Source organism: Lissotriton helveticus, chromosome 2_1, assembly GCF_964261635.1.
Source record: "Lissotriton helveticus chromosome 2_1, aLisHel1.1, whole genome shotgun sequence".
NCBI classification, from domain to species: domain Eukaryota; kingdom Metazoa; phylum Chordata; class Amphibia; order Caudata; family Salamandridae; genus Lissotriton; species Lissotriton helveticus.
Genome location: NC_136059.1, coordinates 1200617786 through 1200634137, shown reverse-complemented (window position 1 = coordinate 1200634137; position 16352 = coordinate 1200617786). Strand labels below are relative to the sequence as shown.

At 46.4% G+C, this 16352-nt stretch overlaps 1 protein-coding gene across 3 annotated transcripts in view; it reads right to left on the bottom strand.

Annotated features, from left to right (window-relative positions):
* The window catches only part of PPP3CA (protein phosphatase 3 catalytic subunit alpha), a 665570-nt gene extending 649446 nt beyond the window's left edge, over positions 1-16124 (bottom strand). For all 3 annotated transcript variants that reach the window (XM_078676076.1, XM_078676079.1, XM_078676081.1), the window contains exon 1: positions 15742-16124. In XM_078676076.1, the coding sequence (XP_078532202.1) occupies positions 15742-15781 (40 nt within the window). In that variant the 5' untranslated portion in view covers positions 15782-16124. The remainder of the gene's footprint in view (positions 1-15741) is intronic.
* Between the last annotated feature and the right edge of the window lie 228 nt (positions 16125-16352).

Sequence of the window (16352 nt, the reverse complement as noted above, 5' to 3'; positions counted from 1 at the left end):
GGCAGTGTTACCCGCTAGTTCAACTTTGCATTCAAACCAATGGCAAAGCCACCACTACCCATAACAATATATGTAAGTCTACCCTAAGGAAAGCCTAGAGAACCCTATGGCAGGGAGCTGTATATTATTAAGTAGGACATGTCTGAGCAGCAAAACCTCCAAATTGTCCTTTTGCTGTGGAAATGTTAGTAGCCTCATTGGCTAATACACGGTTACTAGCTGGCACCCCAGCCTGGCTAACTTCTGAATAGCACTGCCTAACTGAGAACTGTAAAGTATCAGATTAATCATGCCATTAAACCCTACCTGGTGCCCAGGTCGAATGTAATGTTACTATTAAGGTAATACAACTTTTAGGAAGTTGCCAATCTGTGCTCCAGTGGCCTCATACAGGCTGCAACCCACAGACAGTTTTCTTCCCGCATGGGGACTGGTGTAAACAACTCCCAGGCTTAGGATCAAACAAAACCTGCCGGAGGGTGAGGTGCTACCTCCCCTTTGCAGGAAGCCACTCTGGGTGTTAACTCAAAAGGGGAGCTTCAAGGGGAAGCTGCCTTTGATGAGCAAATGTTGATAACACGGCAGAGGGTGTACCCTTTGTTCCTATAGCCTAACTGGAGACCAGGCCAGAGAGGGGAAACCTGTTCCCAAACAGTTTTTCCTAGGGCTTTTTGCCCCCAGGTAGCCACACATCTAGGGTGGGATACTGAGCTCCTAACATCCAAGGAAGGGTGCTAACATATTGAGAGTGGCCAGAATGGTGTACTCTGGAATTGTTAGATGCCACGCATCACTGGAAAGTCATTACCAAGAGGGCGTGGACCTGGTGGCCCATTGGCTAGTAACCACGTGGTCCCCTTGGGGCATTTTAATGGGATAAATAGGGCACCCTGGACTGTTCGATGACACTGGATTTAGAAAGAGGACAAAAGAAGGATTGCCCAGCTGCCCTTGGAACTACGCAAAAAGAGGCTGGACTGCACCTGCTTTACTTTGGGCGAGCCAAGTTTGGACTGTGAGTCCTAGCTCAGGGAAAAGTTTAATCCCCAGCCACAGCACGGAAAATTGGCTTAAACGATCACTTTTGAATTCCTGGTACCAGATCCAGGGGAAAAAGAACTGAAGTACCCCAAACCACAACGCTGCTAGTCACTGGAGACATCTACCTGCCGCTGGGCATCCCCAAGAGATCGATCCTCAATAGGCAAAAGTTGCATCAGAGTCAGCTGGACCGAGGAGGGCCGTTCGAGTCTGAATTGGTCGCTCAAGAAGGACACTGGCCCACACTAAAGTATTTGTCTTCAACCGCTGTATCTGGAGATCAGAATCGAAGCTGCTGCAGTCATTCTAACCTCAGAAAGAGGACTTTGTGGGACCCTGACCTCTGTGCACAAAGCCGCTCCACATCACCTGTGGATCAAGGAACAACCACAAAGGCACCCCAGTCGACCGCACTGCAACCGGGGCATCTTTTCATCCTGTATCCCCAGCTTCAGGCCCACTTCATTAAAGTCAATCAATCAGGGGTTTACATAGCGCGCTACTCACCCGTAAGGGTCTCAAGGTGATGTCTGTGGAGGTTGTGCTGTAAAGGCTGGAACTAGACTGATAATGATGTCATGGCCAGGTAACTATCCAAATCTACCCCATTGGCCCTACTAGAACTTTATCCTGTCAGATTTGGTCACCTAAGCCGAGCTGGAGTAGTCAAACTAACTTTCATAAACTTTCGAAAAGTTTACAAACTTTTGTTGACCATTGCTCGTTTGTGGTTGAAATTAAAAGTGATAAAATCTTCGAAAAGTCATAACTCCGGAAACCTCCAGTTGATTTTGCTCATCTTGCACTCTAGAAAATCATAAAAATACACTCTTTTTATAAACTGGAATCATTTTTCTAATGTGTTGTGCCGCTTTCTTATTTTGTTTGGTACTGATAAATGCTTTACACTAAGTCCCTTTAGTTCAAGCCTTGCTGCTCGAAAGCCATAGCTACCCTGGGTTGAGCTTAAGGTAGTTCAAACGATCACCTCCTCACTATTGCAGTAAAGGTCATCCTGGCTGAGAGGAAATCCTTTAATAATCTTTTATTTCATACATGTGAGCTTGGGTGTCTTTCCTGCGAGGGGCATATGGGTCACAATCCAACCAACCGAAGCACCTCCAGTTTCCCACTGCTGTCTGGAACGCTCTAGACCAGTTCAATAGTCTGGACATAAGCAAACATTTTCACTTATCCTTAGCACATTCTGAACCTTGGACAACGCCTCACCTCTGGACTGGATTTTCCCTCTACCCTTCCCCCTTCTCTCCTTTGTTTTGCCCAATCCCTCCCCTGAAGATATTAGTTGTACCTTGCATATTTTTCAGACAGCAGATGTACCTAATACGCAAGATATACTGTCTCTTGTTGTGTTCTCTTAGGGAAATGTGCTTTCCAAATGGTGAATATTCACTGATGCAATAAATATAATCTTGATTTAGGTGGATCTATATTGTAAACCTAAGACTGTTTCCTATCTCTCACAATGACTACTGCATGTTCTCCGATTACTTATGTATTATGGTATTTTTCTTTTTATGCCTTGCAAGGGCAATGTCACATTTGAATGACTGTATCAGTGGCGCCCCGTGCAGGTAAGCGCGGTGAGTCAGTGAAAGTAACAAACGGGATAGGGAAGTTAAAAGAAAGAAATCCACTTACTTTGCGCTCGCTGCATCTCTGAGCACAAGGAAAGTGGTTTTATTAATTTATTTTAACTTCCCTATCTCGTCATTTGTCACTTTCAGAGTTTGTATTAGGTCAATCTGCAGTTCCATTTTCTGAGATTGCCATAGCATGGCTGCGGCGATTGCGTCTTGCTTTGCATGAACGGATGTCAAAGAGACCAAGATGGGCTTTATAGATCCCAGAGAAGTGAACACAGGTAACTCATGATCATCTTGCACAATACTAGAAGAGTTGGAATGCGAGCTGAGGCCCGGTGTGTGGGCAAGGGATTCTTCGATTCGGGCTTCCAGAGAAGTATTCCTCCTGTTGGCTTTCTAGTATTCTAGTATTGTGCAAGATGATCATGAGTTACCTGTGTTCACTTCTCTGGGATCTATAAATCCCATCTTGGTCTCTTTGACATCCGTTCATGCAAAGCAAGACGCAATCGCCGCAGCCATGCTATGGCAATCTCAGAAAATGGAACTGCAGATTGACCTAATACAAACTTTGACTTCAGCACTGTCTGACCTGGGCTCCAGACTAAGCGCTCTTGAAAGGTCTGCAGGGCCGCTGGATAACTTGAACTTCTGTTCCTGCTCTCCATTAATTGACAAACTCTCCTCTCTCCCAGAAATCCTGGGAGAACTCCTGGATAGTGTGAAGAGTAACATCAATGGAAACGAGACAGTGAAACTGACACTAGAACCTTAAATGTTATTCTCCTCTGAGGAGCCTTTACACACTGCTACATTGGCCAGCACTCCATCAGGGAAAAAAATTACCTCCTCGTCTTCCAAACCAGATCCTAATTGCTCGGCTCGTTTGTCACCAGGGTCCAGTCCAGGAAACCTCCAAGCGGGTCCAGAACGCATCGACCTGAGCAGCCTTACACCGACAAAATCAGTGACTCCGCAGTCCATCCCCACTAACACAGCCCATAAAAACACGAACTACACGTCCTCTACTCTCCCAATGAAACCTCCATTGTCAAGGAGGGAGAGAAAGAAATTAAAAACACAATCCAAAAAGCAACGCCTAGCGAAAAGGAGAGTGGGGTTTGAGGGGCCAGTGGTTCCTAGCATGCCAGCCATCAAATCCATGGACCTTCCTTATTTTCCAATCTTCAGTCTGGCCTCAAAACCTAAAACGCAACCTACCGGGACAAGCATGATTCAGGTGTGCAATAAGGCTACTACAGAGAAACCAGGGCTAATGACACAGGGTGTGCCCGTGGGAACACCCCCGGCCTTGGGAGTCACCGAATTATACTCCACAACGGCAATGTATGGTTCATTGCCAAATAAATCCAAAGGAAAAGCCACCTATGACCTAGGCCTTGGGAGCCAGAACAATACTGCACAGCCCTTAGTAGCAAGGCCAGACGCTTGGAACAGCCAAATCAAATGCCAGGAATTGGCAAAAGTATCGAAAGGAGACCTTCAAACTGCAACAGAGGGTGTAGCGACGGGCTGTTCTATGTGCCATCCGCCAGAGGCTCCAACTAAAGCCTGCGGGGACTCTTCTATACAAAAGCAGAGGCTTTTTCAGCCCCAACTTATACATGCCCCGGGAGCGAAAAGCCAACAGGAGGGGAACAATTACTCATCTGAAGCACGACCCCAACAACTGAATGTGCTCGCTTCTTCAAGCGAATCAGTTAGGAGTCAGAACCATCAAAGTCCGGGAAAAGACGCTGAACTTGTTTTCTTCCCTCACTACGTCCATAAGGGCCCATACGACATCCTCAATCGAAACAACCTTATTCGGCTATTTAAAAACGTTCCAGCGCTGTCTGGGGTCAATTCTTCGGACCTTACATCGGTCATGTTTTCCTCAATACCAGGCAAAGGGGCTCAGAGGCCACCGTAACAACGTGGTCCCAGGAATCTACCAGGGACGCAATTCTTGGTGAAGCATGCATATTTGAAAACGGGGGTATAGAAATGTTGGGTGCCCACACAACAAAAATATCCCCACGTTCTTCTTCCGGCGGCCCCTGCGAGGCAGCATACTAGCGTTCTGAAGGGGTCCCGGGGTGCAACTCACGCCTGGCTCCCAGAAGCGACGAAAGTGGATAATTTCATAAACATCTCATGCGATAACAACCATCGCCTGGTGAGCTGCAAGCTGAGCCGCCCTGTCCCCCACGTCACCGATAACCACTACGGGCATCCTGAGCCTGCAACTACACGTTCCCAGCAGCGCTCCTCCTAACGGGGAAGCTAACTGGTCAGATCCTAATCTGACTATTATGTCCTGGAATGTGGCTGGGCTAAAGTCAACGATGGCCTCTAAATCAGCTGTGGAATATCTGAACAAAAGTGATATCATCTGTCTACAGGAGACTTGGTCTCTAGCCCCAACACCTCTCTTCGGCTATTATGAACTTTTCCAACCAGCTACTCAGGCCAAATCCCATGGAAGACCCTCCGGGGGTCTTTCTATTTTCATCAAGCACAGGTAAAAGATAGCAGCTACCCCATCCTTCGTAACTCAATGACAGGGCAGACTGTATTAATCACCGGCCTCTCATCTTTAGGCAGTGCCTTCTCCATGCTCCTAATCAACTGTTACCACAATATAACGAAAACCACAAAAGAAACTGCTACAGACCTATTGATTAAACATCTGGAAGATCTGTTATTGGAATTCGCATCTGCAGAAGTACTGCTATTAGGGGATTTTAACATCAAGGATCTGGCAACCAACGCTCGTCCTGCCACCAGAACTTAAGAGCAAGAAGCCATGATTAAATTTTTAAACAATCACAATCTACGCTCAGCAAAGCAATTTAGACTGGAACTGAACCCTGTGGCTCAATTTTTACCAACATTTAAGAACATCTCAACCATTGATTACATCTTCCTTTCACCGTTTCTGGGAAACAAACTAACTAGGATGGAAATTCCTCATCGTCACGAGAGTGATCATAACCCCTTAACGGTAGCAATACAAATGCTAGCGCCAGCCGCCGCTGAAATAACAGTGGTGGGACACTCAACGCTGGTTGAACTCCACACCATAGTCAGAAGAATCAAATGGGACATATCGGGTTCTGCCAAGGTGGGTTCTTGGCTCACAGAAGAATCTCCAAATCTCATGCATAACGCTACCACTGACCTACATCATCGGTGGGATCACGCTATCATCAAATTACCAGCCCTCTTAACGGGTCCCGAGGTTCAACATAAATTCCACGGGCTACATCCGAAGTGGACCCTCGACCCAGACCTAGCCACTCAAAGGAAAGCCCTAAGGAGGGCCGTGCGCCTGCACAAATTGAATGGAACTGCGCACTCTGCCAACAGCAGGGCTTTACTGCGCAAGGCCTACAAAAAATCATCGTGGGATGCCAAGAGACTAAAAGAACAGAATGAGTGGCTAAAAATATTCGCCCTGTTAAGGGGCAAAAATCTGTCCCAGTTCTGGAACTACATGAACAAGCTCCTCGAATACCAACAGAGGGAACGCAGTTCGTGAAGAAGATTGGGCCCAGCATGTGACTCAACTATACAGTTGCGACACGGCGGATCCCGTGGTGATCGAATTAAGAGACCGTGTCGATTCCACCCTGACAGAAATCCATGAGCTGACCACTGCAGCCGAAGTTTCCAAGTTCCTGAAGCCCATGAAAAACTACGGGGCTCCTGGGCCCAACGGCCTTCCTGCAGGGGTATTCAAATGTGCTCTGGAAGAGTGGGCCGAACTCTTGGCCCCATTATACAACAACGTGTTCACGACCTGTCAGCTACCAGACTCATGGCTAGGTTCGATCTTATGCCCCATATTTAAGAAAGGAGACACCATGCTCCCAGCCAACTATCGACTTATTGCCCTATTAGATCTTGAGGCGAAGGCATATGCCCGGTGTCTTCTTAAGCTTTTAGAAAAATGGGTAGCATAAAACAACATTCTACCTTACTTTCAAACAGGGTTTCGATCCTCGGCCTCCACTATTGATAACATCACAACCTTGGCCATTCTCAGTCAAGCAGCACAAACAAATCATCTTCCACTCTACTGCTGCTTTATAGACTACAGCGCAGCCTTTGACAAAGTGTCTCGCAACATCCTATGGAGGAAACTGTACAAATGGGGGATCCCACAGAGCCTGCTAGGTGCCCTTATCTGCTTTCACAAGAACACCTGGGTCTGAATCAAAATTGGCCCAAAGACTGTCTCCAGAAAAATTGCCATCGAAGATGGGTTGAAGCAAGGCTGTGTTCTTGCCCCTCTTTTGTTCAACCTTTATACTGCTGACCTGGGAATATTTCTGGAGAAAAGTAATCTTATCCCGCCAAAACTGGGCCCTGCTAAAAGGAATCTGCATATTCTACAATATGCTGATGACATTGTTATAATGGACCAGGCAAAATTGGGGCTCCAACGAGCGCTAAGCATGCTCCATACATACAACAATGCCCTAAAAATCAATCAGGAAAAGACCAAGGTGTTGATATTCGGCAGCTGCAAGAACAAGAGAAGTCTAAGGTGGCACATTGGGCCTGCAAAGATCAACTCAACTTCAAAATATAATTATTTGGGAGTCTGGTTCTGCGAGAATTCTAGACCAACAGCTCACTTAGCTGCCTTGAAAAAAAGAGCAGGTGCAATAACATACTCCCTGACCCGACTGAACCAGTCCCTGAGCAGCCCTTCCGCAGAACCCATTCTGAAGGTGATCAAAGCTACACTACTCCCCGCCTTAAACTATGGGCATCAGGCCTTCCCTGGTGCATGCTCCGCTAGTCTTGACCACGCCCAAGTTTCCATCTATAAAAAAATCTTTCATCTTCCGAAATTCATTCAGAGGGCAAGACTACGTCCGGAGCTGGGCCTACAAAGACAGTCCATCTATTGCGAAGCAGACACTTTGAAATAATTTTTAAGGTCATTAAAAGCTGCAGACACCACCTTAAAATTGCAGCTAAAAGAAGTCTTCGCCAGCCCTGGAAATCCATGGAATCGTCAGATCACAAAGGCCATAAAATCGCTAGAGATTGACAATTCACTGCTAACGTCAGACACTATTCCATACTCAGTCTGGAAAAAAGTTATCAACAAGCAGGTGAAATTAATCTCCCATCGGATGGACCTCCAGGCTTTAAACACACCTACAGTCCTGCTCCCCCTGAATATCTGAATGTAGTGGCTCGGAAGAACATAATGTTCATGCGCCTTCTAGGCCTTTGTTCTACGGCCTTTTACAGATGGGCTACCTCAAAGGAGGGTGGGGCCTGTAGACTGTGCACCTACCACACCGAATCATGGCTGCATCTTTTGTGTTGTTGCTCTGCCATGGATGCCCCTAGAAGAATACTCCTAAAACCCGTATTTCTAAAAAGGGGCATTAGGTCATGCTGGGAGCCATCGGCCCTGTGTTTTACCTCCTCAGACATTCAAGCACTCGCAAGGATTGGAAAGTTCGTGAGACTCCTGGACTATCGCCTTTCACCCTCTTTGGCCCCAGAGCTTCCTCTCCCTCCCTCCCAAAAACTTATCACAGACTTCTTGTGTCCCCTGGGTTAGCACTTCCCGTCTCAATCTAAATTATTTTTGGTTTAGATCAGTAGTACGAAAACACTGATAAACTATAAGACTGTTTTTATATGTATAGACTTTTTAATCTTGACAGAGTGTTTTTCCGGTTTCGTTTTCTAATGTGATAATTGTGCTAATGCTGATATTTTATAGCAATGGTTTTAATTAACTGTGCTAATCAAATAAACTAAACTAAACTAAAACTACTTGTTCAGCCTCTAACCAATAATAGAATCATGAACTCTAAATGTTTGCCATATTAACAGATCACAGTAGATCCCTGGATGTAGCATGGATTTAGGATTCTTTATGATCTCTAGAAGCAAACATTCATTCAGCATGATCATTTTGAGTTTTATGGGACACCAACCAGCTTGGCGTTTGATATCTTTTGGGAAGGCATGATGTGTTACCACAAACCTGAAAGCTCGAAACGAACCTGATAGTTTCTGATTTTATATAAAGGTGGTAGCAGGTACTGCAGATCTAGCAATTATATGTACTAGTTTAGCAGCACCTACTTCTAATGACCTTCTTTACTGATATGGCAGCAGTAAGGGTGCATTTACTTTTAATACAAGTCTTCTGACTGTTGGCTGTATACTAAAAGATGAAGCGGAACATGCCATTCATCACGAGGATTACATGAATGTCCGATATTTCTCTATGTAAAACTATAGACCATAAAAAAGGTGTAAATTATTTTTTACATCACTGTACATGCTAGACGGTAGTGCTCTGTCGTAAAAAAAATAACTATGTACCGGTGGAAAAAATATAACATTGGTACAACGTACACACCTAATGAAGCGCCTAAGTGGAAATGATTTTTAAAATACTACTACTATGTAGAGCACAAAATGTCACACGCCTAATTGCCTTCTATTTTCCTTAACAGCTGTTTAGCAAATTTCTAAACTGCTAACCATGAGTTTCCTGTGTCAGGTCGGAGAAGCTGTCAAAGCAAGATTTTGTGTTCCTAAATCCAAATAGAGCACTTTGTTTGCAAGTTCAATGAGGTAGATGGCTTTCAACGTCCATTCCCTACTACACCAATCCTTTCCGGATCTGGTGGCATAGTGGACTATTGCACCCACTGTAGGGACCTTTGTTCAACTTTATGGTCACATGTTCAAATCCCGGTGGGTCCACTCAGCCTTTCGTCCTTCTGAGGTCGATAAACTGAGCACCATTGAGTTGGGCAACAATAAACATCTGTTATTCAGCACTAAAATACCCTTGGGTGAACGTGTGTTTTACAAATGGAAGTTGTGTTTCCAGCTTTCACCCATCTGCCGCTCCTAATGGAAAAATCATCTTTTTATACATAATGGATCTAACAAAACCAATGCTGGTCAGGCTCACTCACAAAATTAGGTTAGGAGGCCTGACGCCTTATCCAAAACAATGTTGCAAAAAGGCTTACCACTCAAATATTCCAATTATAAAACTATTTCTACTCCTCCAATTAGGTTACCAATCTCAGAAGCAATATGTTGTTGAATACTTTCCCATCCAAAGAATCTGTGCTCACCCGTACAGAGACTTAAATAACTGTTCACGATCCATGTTTGGAGACTTCCCACTGCATATTTCTAGTCGATGACATTCAACATCTGATTTTACTAAAACATTCACTGGTGTTACTTAACTGAAGCAATAGGTGGAACATTCGTAATAACAAAACACATGTTCCAAGTTCTGCAGCCTAATTAGCAAGGCCATGTGTTATAACATGTAATGCGCTAATGGCTTCTACCCTCTTCCTTCAGTCCACGTCTCTGGCCGTTGACTCTTTTATGCTGACTACCTAACTAACAATTATTATTCCTTGACCTGGAAAACTTGTGCATTCTTAAGCTATTCACTTGCAAGCCTAGTGAGCACAGGAGGTGGGCCTATACAACTCCTTGTAGTGTGTGCCTTGTACAAGCTCTTTGAAACTTCACTCCACTGTGTTACTGTTATGTGAGAGTTTACCACTCATCTGTCTCTTTGGAAAAAGTAGTATTTGGGAAGGACCTTTCCAAAACGCCAGCGAGAGGACCCCAGGATAACTCTGAAGTGTTGATGGAATCCTAGTGAGTTAATACTGGTGTTGATCATCATGGAGCTCTGGTGACTGGCCCTCCTCCTCTCAGCCTGGCTGCAAGCTTCAACCTCCCTTCTTCCAACGATCTCTCCGACAGCGGTCACAGGAGCAGAGTTACCACACTCCATTAACTGCACACTAACTCGCTGTGGATTAGGTTTTTCTAGAAACGAATTCAACAGTATCGCTCTGTCACCTGTACAGTGCGTCCTAATGCTTAAAACGCCCCTCTGCACAGTTATCTTACACAGTGACCAAAAACAATCAGTAATTAGGGCTTCATGAAGTACCGTTAAGCAATTACTGTAATACAAATGTACATTCCATCTGTTCAATGCGTTCTAGCATAACTAACATGCAAAGTGTCAAATATGCAAAAACATCTTATTTTTCTTCATATTTTAAGTAAGCAAACAGACTACCTCTTAGTACTGTCTTCACATTAAGGACCTGTAAATTAAGCGTTCGAGGAAGGATTGCAAATATCGTAATGCTGTAGCTCATAAATGGATGGATACATGCTCATAATGTGTTGCACATGCCCTCAAGCGAGTATTGCAACAATGTTAACATGTCTACGAGAGAAAAAAAAATACATTGTTTCCACGCAGCCTTCTGCCACAGCAATCTGACCTTCTGTAAACCACTGCGGTCTTCAATCTGGCCCTACCGCTACCACTCCTTTAAGGAGGCGTAGTGATTACCAGACACGCCTACCAGCCAGATCTAGCCAATCAAAGCAGCCACCAGTTACTTGTAATATTACTTTTTTTTCCAGCACAGAGTCGATATTGCATTTTGGGTGTTTGGCAGCGCTATCAACAAGAGGATATCAACCAATTTAACTGTACTTATGTTATCAATCTCAAATATATGAAAGGTTGTCTCAGCTCAGCCAGGATTCTTAACTGCAACCTGCATGTTGGCTGCTTCATTAAGTGGTTTGGTATTTTAACACTTAAAACACAAAAAACAAAACCCCCATGTTGACCATCAAAACATATCAAAGACTAATATGGGGTTAACATGCTCACAGTTCTCCTCGTCGTTAAATATCTTCTGAAGTTCACTCTCCTTCCTTGGTGCCATCATTAGAGAACCAACAGCAACAACATTCAGAAACAAAATCCCATAGAACCAACTTTTCTGCTTCAGTAAGCTCCTCCAGCATGACTTGCACTTCTATTTTTGCGCAATCCACTATTTCCTGGAAGCTAGATTAACACTTCATAAGGCTCAAATACATATAGCGTCAAACTCTGATGAAGAGGGTAAATGGAAAGAACGGACCTGAAAATAACAGGTTAACTGTTCTGCAAATTAAGTGTACATCCTAGCGCAGCAGTTCTGGGAAAATTAAGTGCTTGGGCCTCATGCTTACTTATCAACCTGCACTGCAAACGGAGGAGATAAGAACATGTCTTGATTGTGTTCATAAACTGACTGATGGTTGAGTTTTAAACCTTCAATTCAGGAAGTCTCCCTCTGCAGTCCAAGTCATTTGCTGAATGAACTGTTGTGATTGGGAACAGTCCTACCCCTTTAGTCCATCCACTGCTCAGTACTTTCTTGGGTATACAGTAAAAGGGCACATTTTCAAAAGAAACGAAAAGGCAGTTGCATAACAAGTGGGGCAAATCAGCATATAGGCATAACTAGCATCCCCAAGATATGTTACACAGGTTCCCAGATTCACTGACTTCTAAGATAACGTACTCCATATCTAGTTCTACCATGTCATGTTTAGTCCGTCTAGTATTTGTTTTCTTCATAAGATTAAGATGCATTTAAAGGGTCACTGTACATCAAACATCTCGAGAACTTTGGTCTTGAAAATTAACACTTTATATATTTGCCCTATAACAACTTCCCATCCGATGTAAGAGCAGAGGGCAGCCCACAAATCCTTAAGACCTGCCTTTTCCAATCCCCAGCATCCTTGTTGTAGCACTGCCCTAAAGTCACTGATCTGTGCCAGTGTTTACATTCCTAATGGTAAGGGCCCTTTGCAAATGGCTGACATAGGTGCGGTTGGAAAATGCATCTCCCACGCCCACCTACCTACAACACGATGGAAGGGTTAATATTAATGGAAACACTACCTAATTGGTCAATTATGTCTGATCAGTTCGGTCACAATTTAACGTATCTAGTTTAAAGCCAAACGCTTTAACTAGTTCATCAATACTTTTGAGGCAGGAGAATGATCATCACGACAGATCCATTCTGTAGTGCCGCTTCTGCCAGCAGCAACGGGCGTTCAGCTTTCATTTCCTATTCCTCGACTCCGGGCTTAAAACACTCCACAAATCCCGACAGTGTCGGGCAGCTATAGGACAGGCCATCGCCCCAAGTGTCGGGCAGCTATAGGACAGGCCATCGCCACACATAAATGCCATTTTATACATATAGACCCCCGCACCCTCCCACCCCACGCGAAAAGAACACGCCCGGGCATCAAGTACTGAGAAATATTTAATTGGGAAGTAAAAGGGAACAGCGTGGCTCCAACCAAAATGTAAAATCCGTCTTTTTCTGCAATTAGACAGTCATCACCGGACTAGGCTACATTAAAATGGGTTTCTTCTCATTCAAATGTTGCTACAAGCAGAGAAATTCCTTCTCTGTACAGAGAGCCACAGTGGCTAATCTACGACGTTGCTAGGTAACAGCCACACTGCTGCCTCCACAAGTGCCATACCGAGTCAATTTATATTGTTTTGAAATGCATCGCATGCCTATGGAAGCAAAAATCGAGCCTGCGCTGCTTCGCTAGCTGCACGCTGACAACAGTAATGCCGCAAAAAATCACCACATACATATCCGGCCAACCGGTGAGGGCACCGTACGGAGGTAACGTGCACTTTGCAGAAGGTCGGACAGTGATGTATATCAGAGGCCGCCGCTGTGCTCGGCGCTGAGCAGACATAAATCACAACATAGCACGACGCCAGCATACCCCGTGAGCTTTCACTATGGAATAAATTTTAGCTGGGGGCCAACGGTGTAGACTGTCCATCGGTTATCTGGTTTCGTTTTGAGATTCCACAATTTTATAACCAAGCTTAAAAAGGGGGGTTTGTTTTTACTTCGAATACCCTTTGGAGAAGAACGCCATTTTCTGATTCTTTCACGTACTTTAATAAGGCAGACAACCTCGACATGAATATTTTTTTTGTGTGCAAAATGTCTTTTTTCTCAGATATGTGAACACGTTTTATGTTATTTCGAAATGGGCCTCCAGAAAACCAAAAGAAATAATCGAAGGCATGATTGGTTAATCCAAATACAGACCATAACGTTGGGGGTTCACACTGTGACACTTTGGCGAGTGATGAATAGTGTGAACAGTGAAGAATTGTGCCAACAAAAATGCCTGTGCGGAGGAAATCTCTTTAGTGTCTTTTCCGGAAATATTCTAATCGTGAACAAGCCACGTGTAGGAGGCAATAGCTAAATTGGTTCTTACTGACTTTTGTGGTCGTGTTGGGGGCACAAGGCCTTAAAATATCGAAATGACTCTGGGTACCAATATCCTCCCCCCATCTCCCAAACTGTATGCGTGATTACTGTTCACCTTAAATATGAATTGTTTTAGCGTCAGTATAAGCAGACTGGCCCGGCACCGCTGAGGTGGAGAGGGGTAAATCCCCTGTGTTCAGTGGCCCCAGAGCAGTGGTCTGGCCCCTGTGTCCGGTGGCCCTGGAGCGGTGGTGTGGCCGGCGTGGCGGGGCTCCGCGCGGAGGGACCTGGAAGTCTCCACGCCGCTTGGCCTCAGACAGCAGAGCCAGCGTCTCACCCAGGAGTAACAGCTGCATTGCAGACATAGCTCAGTGCCTCTCATTAGGATGGGGAATCCCTCATGTCACATCCAAGCCCACCTCCTCCAGGGAGGGGGCGAGCCCGCGATGCCTGGCGCTTCATTGGAAACTAATGAGAAACAGTGACTTCTCCACAGAGGGAATGCGCAAGGCACGAGCCTCCGCACGGGGAAGGAAGCTGGGATGACAGCAAAATGGTGGAAAGCAGGATCGAAAGTGCGAGGAAAGCAGCGGAGACGGGTTATGCGAGGCTTCGCGATGGCCTTTTATAAGCGGCAACACAGGCAGACTGAAGGGTGGAAGTGCGGAGCTGTTCTGACCCATTGCACAGATGTATCTAGTCTGTTATCTGTGCCAAGGGACAACAGTTTGCAGGGAGGTGTACACACAGTCAGTGACAACATGGCAATGATGATATAAGAACAGAGTACAATAAAGAGGTTTTTCTCCGTAGAATGCAGCGGCAGCTTCGGGTTGCATTTTGACACATGAATATGTTTAATACGAATGGTGGCAGCGTTGCACGCAGGTGCACTGCACAGCCAACAGATAATGCATGGATTACCGAATGTGTCCGTGTGCAAAAGACATAATTCAAACAACGCACACCGACATCGCCAGCACCTGGGCGGATCCAATGGACGAATAGTGTAACTGGACAGAGGGATACTTTAAACATTCTATTGCAAGATGGCTCTAAAGTGCTATGCTTATTAAAATAGGTGGCGATCCAGACTACAGGCATTCTTTAACAGCGAATGAGGAGGGATGAGTCAAATTTCATCTGATCGCGATGATGGATTTTAGGCCAGGTTGGCCCCTAGGCTTTCTGGGCGGTGTGATCCCTGGGGCAACCTGCCTTCTACACTGATGGTCTCCCAGTGCCAGCTCAGCAGGGTGCGGGGGAGCGTGTGCGCAGGGATGCCCTGGCTAGAGGTGGGGAAGGGTCACATGGACACAAGGGGGATGTGGCTATCCGAGATCTCACACTGTAAGCGGGGGGGGGCTACTGCACGAGCACTGCTGGGAGGAGCGGGAGGCGGAATCACTACGAAGGAGGAGGGGAGTGCCGGTGTGTGGGTGGCATTACAAGGGGGAAGAGGTCTCCGTGCAGGTGGTGTATTGGTGAACGGCGGGGTGTGCAGAAGGTGCGTCTGATAGCAGGCTGCAATGTGGTGTTGTGGATGCTTTAAGTGTACCAAGAGCTGCATAAGGTTTGCAGGATGACAATGATGTGGAGCCGGGGCGATGAGAAGGATTACCGCACCGGGCGGCTCATCCCCTGCACAGCCGTAGCATCTGCGCAAGCAGCAGAAGGGGCCCTGCATCACAGGGAATAGCGCACCCTAAACAAGGGATGCATGCATAAGGAACCAAATGCATGAGTCTAGAGAACCCCCACTGCAGCTTCCTACCTCTTCCAAAGAGGGGCTGCGACGCCAACACACGAGCAGCATACCTAACGTGCGGACACACTGGAGCCAGCCGAACACCGCCCCCACCACTAGCTTGGAAGAACAGCAACAACCCTCGCCTTCCAGCAGCAGCCATGAAATAGCACACGATGGCACTCACCTTTCACTAAGCGATCCGAAGGGATGATCTTGGTGTCCATGGCCCTGTAATAAGACAAGTGCGGGCTCTGCCCCCCGAGCTCCCTGTGCACGGTGGGTCAGGCAGTGGTGAGGGGAGGGAGGTAAGGGCAGCAAACAGTTTGTCTCCGGCGTCTCAGCGTTGCAAGTTAGGCGGTGGTTCCTAGATCCTGTGCCGGGCTGGCACGCGCAGGGTGACAGTCCTGGTCCCAGTGGCAGCCACAGCGCGCGGCAGGCTCTGCCTCCTAAGATGGAGCTGTCTGGCTGCGCTCGCGCGGGCTGCGGACGCTGCCTTCTGTGCGGCACGCGCACACCGTCATACACACGGGCTCGCGCCTTCGCCACGCAACCAAACCTATCTTGCACAGCCTAGCCTGTGTCGGTCAACAACCCGACGCCTCTCCTACCCTGACGCTACACTTCGCCTGATTGGCCCAGACCATCCGCCTGTCATTTGTCGAGGGAAACTCTCTGGGATTCCTCCTCCCCCTGGTTGATACTATGTAGCGGATGCGCGCCTTTGACAGCCTCCTGCGGGTGCCCGCCACCTTAAGAGGGGAGAGCCCCAAGCAGTCCCCTTGCCTCCGCCTCATT